Below are 13,586 nucleotides of genomic sequence, written 5' to 3'. Positions count from 1 at the left end.
TATTCGAATTCGATAATATGATACTTGTATTTTGACTTACAATTAGAATTATAATTTGGATACTTTAAAAATGAAATATATTAAGCTGTGTTTTATCTCATATTATGTTAACAAAAGTGATCACAAGAAATATAAATTTCGAAATAATGTTCGAAACTATTTTAAAAAGCCAACAAGTTCTGTTATTTTTGACAGCCACATACATTTACGCTGTTAAAATATTTTTGCATACGCTGGTAACGCGGTGGACAAGATAATCTGTATTTTTTTCATTTGACACGCGAGCAGGAATACGAATTAATTCGTTTAACTCAAAGGAGAAACATAGGAGTAGTTAAAAATACAGCTTTTGAAGATTCATTTGAAATATAATCGATATTTTGTACATCGTTGAAATATCGCTCCTTCTGTTTCATTGAATTATTTTTGTGATTCTATACACTCGCGTAATCATCTCGCGTCTGATACAAAATTGCTTTTTATAAAATTTACTGAGATTTTTATGTTTTCAACTTATTTATTTAGTAACACTAATACGTTAATTACGTTAAGAGATTTGCTTGCATTGGTACTATTATATGACATAATATTATGCTATAATACTATTATACTAAATATTACGCTAATACTATCGAATTATGCTAAAATTAACTAAAGATCGGAAGTTTCGTAAACACTGTCTTTTCGTAGGTAATTTTTATGTACAAAATAAAATGTATGAGATTTTTTATATTATATTTAAAAAAAAGTCACTCCAAAGCATAGATACCAAAACTGTTTTCTGACGTGGGCCCCTTGTGCTGTGTCATCGATATTGTAGCTACATAATTTACTTAACTTTGCATGTTTTTTGGGGCTGTTTTTAGGGGCTGTTTTTACTTATTAAATAAAGTAAATTCGGTTTCCAATCTGACCATATTTACATTTTTTTTATTAAATGCTTCATAATTTCATGATTTCAGGAGGTTGGGAGCATTATAGGCAAAAAAGGAGAAATTGTTAATAGATTTCGCGAAGAAGTAAGTATTATTTTTATATAATTTTATAATGAAATACATTTACTATTTTAAATAATATTACTATTTAAAATATGCACTAAAAATATTTTCAGTCTGGTGCCAAAATCAACATATCCGACGCCTCCTGTCCAGAACGCATTGTAACTGTTACGGGACCAACTAGCTCTATTTTCAAAGCTTTTACACTAATTACTAAGAAGTTCGAAGAGGTTCGTATTATATATGTATATATATATATATATATATATATATATATATATATATATGTGTGTGTGTATTGTATGGTTCTGAATTTGATGTTGACATATGTATTAACAAAGTCTAGTAATCGGGCATAACATCAATAAAAACATGAATTTCTTTCAAAAATTTATTTTAAATCCATACGTTTCGGCTTCGGTTCGGTTCGGTTATATCTTTAACCAGTTTACGAATAACACACTATCCATTTGTGATTTTTTAAAATTAGTATTTTGTGAAAATATTGTGTAATTTCAAGTTAATGTTTATAATACATAGTGTAGTGCATTACCATATCCTGATACCATGGATTATTAAATTTTTTTTGGTGTATATGAATATTGCGAACATCCACAAAAATTTCGTGAAAATTTCTTTGGTTTAAGGTGTAATAACTGATGCAGGTGATTACTTTGATAACAGTTTATTATTGTATATAAGGTTTATCTATCAGTCATTATCAGTATATCTTCACTAGAACATGTTATTTTATATGATGTCTGGAATAAATCATGTAGTCATATGCATATTTATGTCCTTTGGCATTGTCAAAGAAATTGTATGTCCAATTGTTTCATAGCGTATGAATTTACTCATGATATATAATATTTCTATAAAAACATTTTAATTTTTAGTTTTCTTTTATTTTAGTGGTGCGCACAATTTGCTGATGTGGGTAGCAGTGTTGGAGGCAATAACTCACGCCCTCCAATTACTATACGTTTAATAGTACCTGCCAGTCAGTGTGGTTCGTTGATTGGCAAAGGGGGTTCGAAAATTAAAGAAATACGAGAAGTGACAGGTGCCAGCATACAAGTCGCTTCCGAAATGTTACCAAATTCTACTGAACGCGCTGTAACACTCAGCGGAACATCCGAATCCATAACACAATGCATATATCACATATGTTGTGTTATGCTGGAGGTTAGTAAAAAGGTGTGCGTCTCTTCTTTGAATTATATTATTATAAATTATTTATAAAATATGGATTCAATGTGTTAAATGCTGGAAATTGGAATGTTAATTCTGGAAATTGAAATGTTAATTCTGGAAATGGAAATGTTAAATGCTGAAAATTCAATGTTAAATGTGGAAATTGAAATGAGCTATTTATTCTTTCAATGATTCATTTAAGTTAAAATTAACCATAAATTTTTGCATAGCAATATTAATTTTGAGGTTTATTTCTTTGTAATATGTGACATTAACTTCTTAACTTACGGTTTACATTCGAAAATGTTGGGCCAAAGTTGTACAAGGTGACGCAGCATTCGTGACTATTTTCCCACACAAAGTACAGTGTTTATCACAAAAATAAAAATAATTTTGTATTTTACAGTTTCGCATGAATAAATATTTTGTAATACTTGCGATCACCGTACCGAGCCATGCCCGTAATGCGTAATAATTGTTTTTGGCCCGATTATAGTACGCGGGCTATGCCCGTAATTAATATATACGTTTGGCCTAGCCATCATACACGGGCTATGCTTGTCATTGTAAGTTAAGGTGTTAAAAATATGTCTGATTATGAGCTTCGAGATACGTGAACAAAAATCATAGTTGACAGTGAATACATTGAATTCAGTTTTTATAGCTCGATAATATAAAATTCAAAAGATTCTAACACTACTAAGATAGCTATTAATATTTGACATTAATTGTATTTTTATTTAAATTTATAATGAATAAACATTCTTTCTTGCCGATTTAAATTAAATTGATCACATTAGTCATATTATAATATTTTTATTTGTTAATATGTGTAGAAAGTTTTTTCACATTTTGTACATACGTGTATATATATATATATATATATATATATAATATGTTTGTTTTATTTATACATTTATCCTAAGCACAATAACAAAGAAATTGTTGTTAATAATTTGTTTCAGTCACCTCCAAAAGGAGCTACGATACCTTACAGGCCAAAGCCACAATTTGGTGGACCAGTCATATTAGCGGGTGGACAAGCTTACACAATACAGGGAAACTATGCCGTACCTGCACAAGAGGTAATATTATACGTATATGTGCCACGTACATAATTCATATTGTATTACTATTATCAAACTCAATTTCATTTCTATACGTATTCATCTATCGTAAACGTAGTTGTTATGGTGCTTGTAATTTTACTAAAGGCACCTTCTTGAGGCTTCTTTATTATTCTTTCTTAACTAATGTTACGAAATAATGCTAATTCCCCTCATTTAAAGAAATAATATATTAGGTTGTCAAATATCTCCCTTCCGCTTTTTTGCTCTTGGTTTATAATACAAAAAGGCGGAAGGGAGATATTTGACAACCTTATATTAACTGAAAGTTATCAAATTCATTTTTTAAATCAAACTCTCAATATATATGAAAGAAAGATTTAATTAAAATCACTTACTAGTTTGAAATAAGTAGATTACTGGAGCTGATTCAAGTAAATAAAATATAGATAAATAATTTATTCCGAAATCTTGATTTGATTGTAAACAATTAGTTTACCAATTTATAGATAGATATTTATTTTAGTAAAACTTTATTGAATATTTCGGTTAAAAAATCTTAAATCTCGTTTGATAAACTTAAAGATTTTATAATAACCAATGAGTAGGTTATATTTGGATATGACGAATTAATAATTGCTATTTTTTCAAGTTTCAAAATCAAATATATTGCGACATATTTGTAAAATAATTTATAAAGTTAACATATTTTTCGGATTTGAGCGTACGATTATTAAAGAATGATATGATTACAGTTGGTATTTACCTCTGATTATACTTAGTCAAAATCATTACGAAAAGGTATTATTACCAAAATGTATCTTCAGATAAGTGTGGTGTTGCATAATACCCTTATTTGTCCAAGATTCTTTTGATGTCGGTCTCATACCCGTCGAGATTATTTGATTGTTTAATTGTCTGCCTGTCTGGAATAACGGAGAAATATCGTTCATTTGGCTTATGGGATATTTAAATGCATCTTATATTAAATTATTTGAATTTGAAACTACTTGTGCTTTAATAATGAACAATATTAATCAGTGGTGAATGAATGCAAATATCATGAACTAGATACAGAAGAAGACATTTAGCAATCAAATAATCACCACGTATGAGATTTTGACATGAGTTTATTAGCCGATTTAGAAAAATGTATTATGGTTACGCAGCATTGTCCGTTGCTACCATTGGTATTATCCGGAGGCGTTCCGACAGCAGATTCCATGCTGAAGAGTTCTCATCTGCAGGCTGCTTGCGTACAGCATCCGCAATTGCAAGCTTTTCCAGGCGATGTGAGTTAATAGTTTGGTGCTGCCTTTGAGAACACCCCAAAAATAAAAACAATCCAATTTAAATATACCAACTTTTGTCTCGAATCACTACCCTGCAAGTTGACATTAATATGAATGCAGATATATCAACGACAGATTATAGGCTAAATTGATACAAAATTGAAATAAAAATATTAAAAGAGCAACGTATATATTAATTATCGAAACATTGTCACTAAGCTACATTTAAGAACTTTAGAATATTTATACTCACACCATTTCAGTAATATATACGTAGTAATTAGTTTAATTAGCGACAATTTATTAACAATTTGCATTTTCATCAATTTAGCTTACAAGTCGTCCATATTTATGATCCTTCGCCTCTACTTACGTCTGTGTTGTGGTTGTCTGTTTGATATTTGTTGTATATAAACGATGGAGATTTATGGTAAATATTGTCGTGTGACAAAAAGCATGCACCAATTCAATTCAAGGTATATTATTCTCATCGATGATTTCAGAACCAATAATATCCTCTGTACACTTTTGAAAATACACAAGTTACGTGAATGTCATTCTTCCTATAACACGCTATACGAAACTCGTGTTTATCGTGCAAACCGTAATTCGTGGCGCAATTAAACGCGCAAAGAATTAGCTGTCTATCGCGCGGTAAAAATCTCAGGATTTGAAGTGTTCATATAAACATAACAAAACTGTTTAAATTATTTTTATTGAATTGTAGCGTTTATATATATAGAGATATGATAAATAAATAAAACAAAAGCTTTTTTAGAAATACTAACATTCTGTGAAGAAGCTCTGACACTACTATAACCGTTGTCGTACACAGCTACGATATAAATTAGCATATTTATACAAACATAATAGTAGATAATAAATCTTATATTAAAACTTTTGAAACATCTAGTTGCTAAAGCCATTTATAGGTAACACGTTGAACGAAACCAAGCTATAGGATTATCGCGTAGTAGGAGGGCTGTTACAATTTTATACCGCACAGTATGGAATCCGCGTTTACACAGTACACAGATTAGTTGGCTGTGTACGTCATATTTTTAATTCCGACATAAAATTTAAATAACTGAAGAAGGTAAAAGATCATGGTTTTATATAATTAACTTTCGATTTACATCGACCGACATTCCTTGAAATAGTCAGTCAAGTAAGAGCGTGGCCGACTTTAACGACAGTTAATGAAAGATTTTGGTCTAATTCTTTTGTGAGCCGATAAAGTGAAGCTTTGTCCTTGATGCATTGTCAACGAAGGTTTAGTTGGCCTTGATCTTTTGAGAAAAATCACGTTAAACGCCATGAGTGCTAAGTTACGCGTCGCGCTACAAGGATGCGCCCTTTTGCATCCACCCAAAATGTCCTCAATAGTCGCAATCAGCTGCTGCTAATCATATGAGAAAGTTGAAGGCATTTGTACAGAATTCAATACATCTATGTAAAGTTGCTAAAAATGTCGATTATTTATTGGAACGTGATTCAAATAAAAAAGAAGAAAAAAGAACAGTGAATGTGTTTTTTCGGAATTCTGCTTTAACACTGCAACAAGGACGAGCAAATTAATGGCAAAATGTTTAAAAATATCTACAAAACTATCTGAGTCTTTCTTCGTATTCATGATCTGAAATGACGCAACACAATGGGGAGGGAAGCCTCTGACGACTGAAAAACATGTGCTTCTTTTCCGCTTGGGCACATGAAAATATTGATAGAGATTTTGAAAATGTCATTTTTACTGATGAAAGTTCTGTATGAGCACGTACTGCCCTCATCGAGCCATTAAATTAAAATACGAGCCGTCAGACTAAAATAATCCGTTGAATTAGTAAAAAGCAGGCGTCGGAGATGCCAGCCAATTGTCGACTTTGGTGGTGACTGGACACATATTGACCAAATTGCATCATTGCTTGTAACGTATACAATGCATATATAACTATCAAAGTTTCATAAAATAATTATTTTTATAAATTAACACGGCCACTCTCTTACTTGACCGACTGTAAACTAAATTATGCATCTGATTACTAATATAGCCTTTAAAAATTATATATATTCATAGTGTATCTGAATTTTTTTACATCTATGTTGGTATAGTAATATGATTGGGTAATAAATTTGAAGTTCTTTTTCTTAAATTTCTGAAAACTTTCCGCGAATTATTTTGTAATCGTTGCAGAGATATTATTCTCGTACATTTGTGGCTTAAGTTGAGCTGTATTTTTTTGTATTATGATTTGTTTTCGTATTATATTTACTATACATATATTGTTCGACTCCACCGGTTTCTAAAATGTAAGCTATTTGCTGATTCCTAATCAACTTGCATTGATTAGTAGTTTTCTTTGACAATTAGTTGATCCTTTTTAAAGTATGTTAAAAAAGGAGCTCAAATGCTTCCAAATTGATAAACAATATTCTCTGAAAGTTTTAGCTCTTAATATTAACTTTATGATAGTCCGCACTCCAAGCAAAGTTTCTTCTTCTTAAGTAAATACTTATTTTATAAAATATATCATTGTTGTATTTTTTTTGTATTTATGATCAAAATAAGCAAATACAATTTTATTATCAAAAGCTAAGTTATAAAATTCTGCAGAACAAATGGAATTTGACGCATGTTATTTCCATAAGATACTTTTGTTGAAGTGCGGACATCTTAAAGTTAATATTAAGATCTAAAACTCCGACACTTTTTTTTATCAATAGAGAAGCATTCGAGTTCCTGGGAGTAAAGAAACTCGAAAATATCCCTAGTAAAAACCATATTATATATATATATATATATATATATATATATATATATATATATATATATATATAAGAAATGCATTAAATTTTGAATAAAAAAATAGCCTTTACTTATTCAAAACTACTTGAAACTAGAAAAGTGGCATACGGTGAGTTTGTTTAGAAGTCGCAAACCCTAGTACCTGTACCCACGTCTACAATTTAAAGGTTCCAAATTTTATAAATATTTCATACTAATATTGTCCGCTTAGTTAAAAATAGTAATTATTGTTTTTTAAACTACTATTTACACCGTAGTGTATATACATCAATATAAGTGGTGTTAAATGTAGAGCTGCTTTAAATAAAATGATGAGACCCAATTTCCACACTTAACTCTTTCATTGTACTGTAAAATCCAAATCAGCCACATAAACCATGCAAGATATATCGAACAAATATCGAAATATGTTCATTAAAATTGTACATTAAAATTATGTCAAATCCTGTTCATATGTGCACTATTCTACGATTCACTACATAACTAGATATTTTATATCCAATGCCAAACAAATTTTTAACGCAATGAAAATTCTAAATATATTTTTTTTGTATTGAAGTAATTTAGTAAGGTAAGGCAAAATACGACATTTATAAGTTAAAAAAAATCTGTCAAACTGAATTATATAATTTAATCTGCCAAAGATCTACTGCATCTTGCATTATTTTAATTTCTCTCACATCTCAACTGCTTTTCGGCAAGAATAATGTAGACTACGTTTTCTTATTCATAATCATGAATATATTATATTCTAATATTGTCTAACAAGCATAATTTAACCTAAATTCAAATTTCAATTGAATTGACATTTCTGGAGGGGGACAGTACTTATTTGTCAAACTATTTTCAAGGTCATGTTGTTTTTTTTTTGTATATATAATGTTTATATATGTATATATAAAGCACATTCCTCCTATTTTTCTTTTGTTACTTTTTGTAGCTCTATGGCCACTGAAGAAGAGTCAAATTGGGACTCGACACGTATTGACCATTAAATTCACTTTAAAAAACAAAATATAGTTTTCTTTATCTTTATTATTTGGACGCATATATATATATATATATATATATATATATATATATATATTATATATATATATATAATAAGTTTTAAGAGAATTTAGTGTATATATATATATATATATACACTAAATTCTCTTAAAACTTTTATTAATTCTTTTTTCGTCGTTTTTATCATTGTGTTTTCTTTCATATTACTTACTAATAAAAATTAAGAGATGAAATATGTATTATTCTAAAATGAGAATGCATGTAATTTAGTACTGGCATGAGAATACTGACACCTAAATTTGACTTTAAATTTTAACAGGCAGCACCATTCCATTAACGTTTACAGATAATTAAGCATTCAAAATTTTTAATATCAACATAAATATCGAGACTACTTACTAATAGTTAAAAATATTATTTTGAACAGCCTTAATAAGTTTTGTTATAACCATAGGATCTAACTAAATTTTCAGTTGATTTTCGTTTTTGTTACCCTATAACTATTGTTTTAGTTCTTATTTCGTACATTGCTCGGTACCTTTTAGAAAACTTAACCTACTTTGTTACCCTTTTGTATTTCGCAATTTAGACTTGGTTGTTTAGGTTAGATGTTTTTAATGTTTATAGTTTAGACTGTATTTACAAGATCGTTAATTGACATTTTATATGATGTTTTAAAGAAATATTTTTTGTGGCTAGAGAGGCTAATTTTGAATTAAAAAAAAACTTATTTTGTTTCATATAATGAATTAAACATACGCTTATGTTAATTTATTTTGTTTATAAATGTTTTTGTCTTACAATTAATATCTCTTATAGATGGGAGCGATCGCAAAAAATCCATTAGCGGGTTTAGCTGCGTTGGGTCTTGGCGGTATGGCTCCAGCAAATACGGGCGGTTTAAATCCAGCAGGTTAGTCTGTTTTAATTATTACTTTTATTTTGTTTTAGATTATTTTTGTTATTGTAATCTTTTGTTTACAGTTATATCAATATTGGCAACTTTTCTATAAAAACTAAAAAATATCCGACATTATGAATTATTGTGTTTGTCATGTGCATAATTTATTTTATACCCGTTATTTCAATTTTATGTATCGCATTTATTGCATATTTCCACTTCTTCGCACAGATGGTTATTTCAAATCAAATACATAATTAAACAAAAATCTAATTTATGCTAAATAAACACAAAATAATATATTATATATGTGTGTGTCTTATATCCAAAGACGGATCGGTTAGGATATAATTGCGCTTAACAACTTCGACCACTCCGAAACCTAATACTTAACACAAAATGCATTATATAGCGGTGTGTGTCGTTCATGTATTAAAAGATTTGTTCAATCTCAGTCATATTAATTATTTGAAGTTCGTTTATAATCAGTTCAAACATATTTGATCATATATTTATTAAAAACATATGCGTTTTAATATGCATGCATATCTCAACTTGTATGCCGAAAGTGAGACAATAAAAATATCGAATATATCAAAAATCTAAACGAAGGCCAAAGGAAAATCCGCTTCTTTCGAGTCGAATCTTTTATATAGTGGTAAATCGACACGAGTATCGCTTGTGATTGGGGGTACGTAAGGGGTCGGACACATGAAGATTTGACTTATTTTCGGATATACATCCGACTGGGGTGTCCCGAGAGAGGAGTTATGTCTTCGGATGATGTAACCAACTCCGCAGTTAACCAACTCGAAATATATATATTTCAAAATTAAAATATGTTCGAAATGAAATTTTTAACTTCTCGTAGGGTAAGTAATACAAAAGAAATCCAAAATGAAATTTTTATATCTTTACGTTTCAGAAGTTTCTGATTATTTTGGCATCGTCGATTCCTATATTGATAAGGAGGCGTGCTGATTAGTTTTTGGCAAAGGCAGGTGCTGTCGTTTCAAAGATACGGGGCAAAAAGTGCCAAAAACGGTTCACTTTTCGAGACAATGGATTTGATTGATTTAGGGTTTGAAAGGCAGGGTTAGCGGTAATCCAATGAAAAAAGTAACAAAAATGCTATTTAGCGGTCAAAAATGATTACTAGACATATGCACATCAAATTATCAAATAGATATTTTAATAACAAATTTAGTTCGCAATTCTATTAGTTTCCTACCAATGTTTATCCGTTTGCATCGACGCGCGTAACGCTTCGATATTTCTTCTGTATAACAGCCACGCAGCACCATTGCTTTGAAAAATAGTTCCAAATTTTCAAAATATCAAAAATCTAACATTTTTCAAAGTATTTTTAACTTCCCGTAGGGCAAGTTATAATAATCGCAAAAAAATCGAAAATGAAAATGTTTGCATTCCTCGACGTTTCAAAGGTTTCTGAATATTTTGGCATACCTTAGAAAAAATGGATGTATGTGTGTGTGTGTGTGTGTGCGCGTGTGTGTGTGTATGTATGTATGTGCGGATACAAATTTTCGTCGACGATTTCGGGAACACCGATCAACCGATTTGAATAATTCAAAAAACATTCGATTTGTATTGATAAGGAGACGTGCTGATTAGATTTTGGCGAAGTCAGGTCTAGCCGTTCCGAAGATACGAGGCAAAAAGTGCCGAAATATGTATGTACGATTGCTTTGAAAAAAGTTTAGATCTTTCAAAATATGTCTAAATAAAGACATATTAAAAATTATAAATAAAAAATTAAAAAAAATTTATTTTTCAAAAAAAGTAATTTTTTGTCTAATTGTTTGTCAAAAATAATATAAACAAATAAATATTTTCGAAGTAATTTTTTTTCAAAAATGTTAATCGTTTTTAAAAAAATAATAATTTGTGGTACGGGAAGTTCCAGCAATTTGCCTTAAGGCACGATGCCTTAATTGCCTTAAGACAGAATTCCACTTACAGCTAGTTTTATATAAGCTGATCAATATCAGCGTTTTCTTTTTAGATTTTGTTCTTTATTTTAATTTTTAACTTCCCGTAGGGCAAGTTATAGTAATCGCAAAAAAAATCGAAAATGAAAATTTTTATATATCTTTACGTTTCAAAGGTTTCTGAACATTTTGGCATACCTTAGAAAAATGGATGTATGTGTGTGTGTGTATGTGTGTACGTGTGTGTGTATGTATGTACGTGTGTGTATGTATGTGCGGATACAAATTTTCGTCGACGATTTCGGGAACACGGATTAACCGATTTGAATAATTCAAAAAACATTCGATTCGTATTGATAAGGAGACGTTCTGATTAGTTTTTGGCGAAGGCAGGTCTAGCCGTTCCAAAGATACGGGCCAAAAAGTGCCGAAAACGGTAACTCAGTTTTTAAGAGAACGGAGCGTCCGATTTAAATAATTCAAAAAACATTTTACTTGTATTGACAAGATGAAGAATCGATAAAATTTTCATAAAGGTAGGTCTAGCGGTTTCGGAGATATAGAGAAAAAAGTAAAAAAATTAGCCATTTGGCGGTCAAAAATCATCATTAGACATATGCACATCAAATTATCAGATCTCTTATAGAGATTTTAACAATAAGTATACATTTTAATAATATAACAAAAATTATAATATAAGATTTACAGTCAACATGCGTCTGACAGGTGATGCAGTCTGCGCATGCGTCTGTCAGTGATTGCACATCAAACTTAGCCTATAATTCAATTTGACAGATTATTATTTTTTAACTTTAAATGCAGTCGTGTTTTGCCTTACTTTACTAAATCATAATACAAAAATAATTTACTTATTCAAAAATTATTTAAAAGTTTCATTATGTCAAAAATTCATATGTTTGGCATTGGATACGAAATATTTACTCAAGTCAATGGAGCGTTTTGGGTCTGAATATTTTTAATGTGCTCCAATTTGCATGAAATTTTGGAATTAGGTTCATCTTACTATCAAGTTTTAAAGTGAAAATAATTTAGACTCCTTTGCCACTTCCCGGGGATGACATCCCTTTTCAGTGGTGCAATTGTATCTCTTTCAAAATAACGTCGGATATCGATAAACGAACTAATTAGAAGAGAAAAATGTTTAATAATGTTTTTCAAAAAAGCAATTACTTTTCAAGTTACTGGCCACTGAAAATTTGTTTTTTTGCGTTTTTCATCGAATCATATGGTTAGACTCTATTAAATAGTACAGCTCGAAACATGCTCTAGGACGAAAAATGAAATAGTTAACGGATGCGCCGGATATTAAAGGTGCGAAAAAAAATGAAGTGGATATTCATATATGTAATATTCCAATGCTTTAGGTAACCAATAAAATTTAGTTTATTAATATATAGGTTTGTATTTTGTCGTATTTTAACACTTAATATTTTTAGCTCTTGCCGCGCTGGCCGGATCTCAGTTGCGCACCAGCAATAATAGCCGCAATCAGCAAGCCGCTGCTGCTCAGCAATCACACGAAATGACAGTTCCAAATGAACTGATCGGTTGCATCATTGGAAAGGGTGGTACGAAATCGCTGAAATACGACAAATCTCGGGCGCTATGATTCGCATTTCGAATTGCGAAGAACGAGATGGTGGAAATACTGACAGAACCATAACGATATCCTCCGGAAATCCAGACGCCGTTTCTCTTGCACAGTATCTGATTAATATGAGGTTAGTGGAAATTGTGGTTTATTGTAATTATAACCATTTGCCGTTCAGTTCAAATATTGTAAATTTCTACTTATAGTTTATTAAGAGCTCGGCTAAAATGTATAATCGCTGAATGTAAGCCTTTCGTAATCAAAAAAGTAATGTCACAAATAAACTTCTTGCGCGTCATTTTGCGCCTAACATTTTTTCATACATAAATCCTCATTTTAAGTAATAAAACAAGCGATATAAAATAAAACTTAAATTTTCACATGAATCGGTATAATTTCATGTAGATCTTCTAACAAGTTACTCTCACTGTTAGTGTATTGTCACACATGAATATATTTATTAAGTAATTTTTAATCATTAAATATAAATAATTTAAAATCTCGCATTAAGTAAAATAAAATATAACGATGAGATATTCATTGGATTTTATTAGAAGATTTGTTCTAGTTGCTTGACGTTTTCATCATGACAAAATTTCTCATGAGCTTTGCTTTGAGCTTTTTTTATTGAAAATTACTTGACTTTCAATGCGATCACTCATTGTGTTTTCATGTAAGCTCTATTATGAATCATGTTTGTTTTAAGTTTTTTTATATTTTGACCCATTTATATGTACGACATACGACACTCATATA

General features: G+C 30.0%; 1 protein-coding gene across 1 annotated transcript in view; it reads left to right on the top strand.

The window, feature by feature from the left end:
* LOC113375053 (poly(rC)-binding protein 3-like) overlaps positions 1 to 13,586 on the top strand; it is a 43,720-nt gene that overhangs the window by 16,846 nt on the left and 13,288 nt on the right. The window contains 7 exon segments of the mRNA XM_026615004.1: positions 963 to 1,019; positions 1,112 to 1,228; positions 1,911 to 2,183; positions 3,158 to 3,277; positions 9,185 to 9,278; positions 12,676 to 12,813; positions 12,816 to 12,976. Coding sequence (XP_026470789.1) covers positions 963 to 1,019; positions 1,112 to 1,228; positions 1,911 to 2,183; positions 3,158 to 3,277; positions 9,185 to 9,278; positions 12,676 to 12,813; positions 12,816 to 12,976 — 960 coding nt within the window.

The sequence above is a fragment of the Ctenocephalides felis genome, unplaced genomic scaffold (genome assembly GCF_003426905.1).
Source record: "Ctenocephalides felis isolate EL2017-DRISC unplaced genomic scaffold, ASM342690v1 CF-g0.4_SCAFFOLD_01886, whole genome shotgun sequence".
Classification (NCBI taxonomy): domain Eukaryota; kingdom Metazoa; phylum Arthropoda; class Insecta; order Siphonaptera; family Pulicidae; genus Ctenocephalides; species Ctenocephalides felis.
Note: the sequence above shows the minus strand (reverse complement) of the source record. Positions and strands in the feature narration are given on the sequence as shown.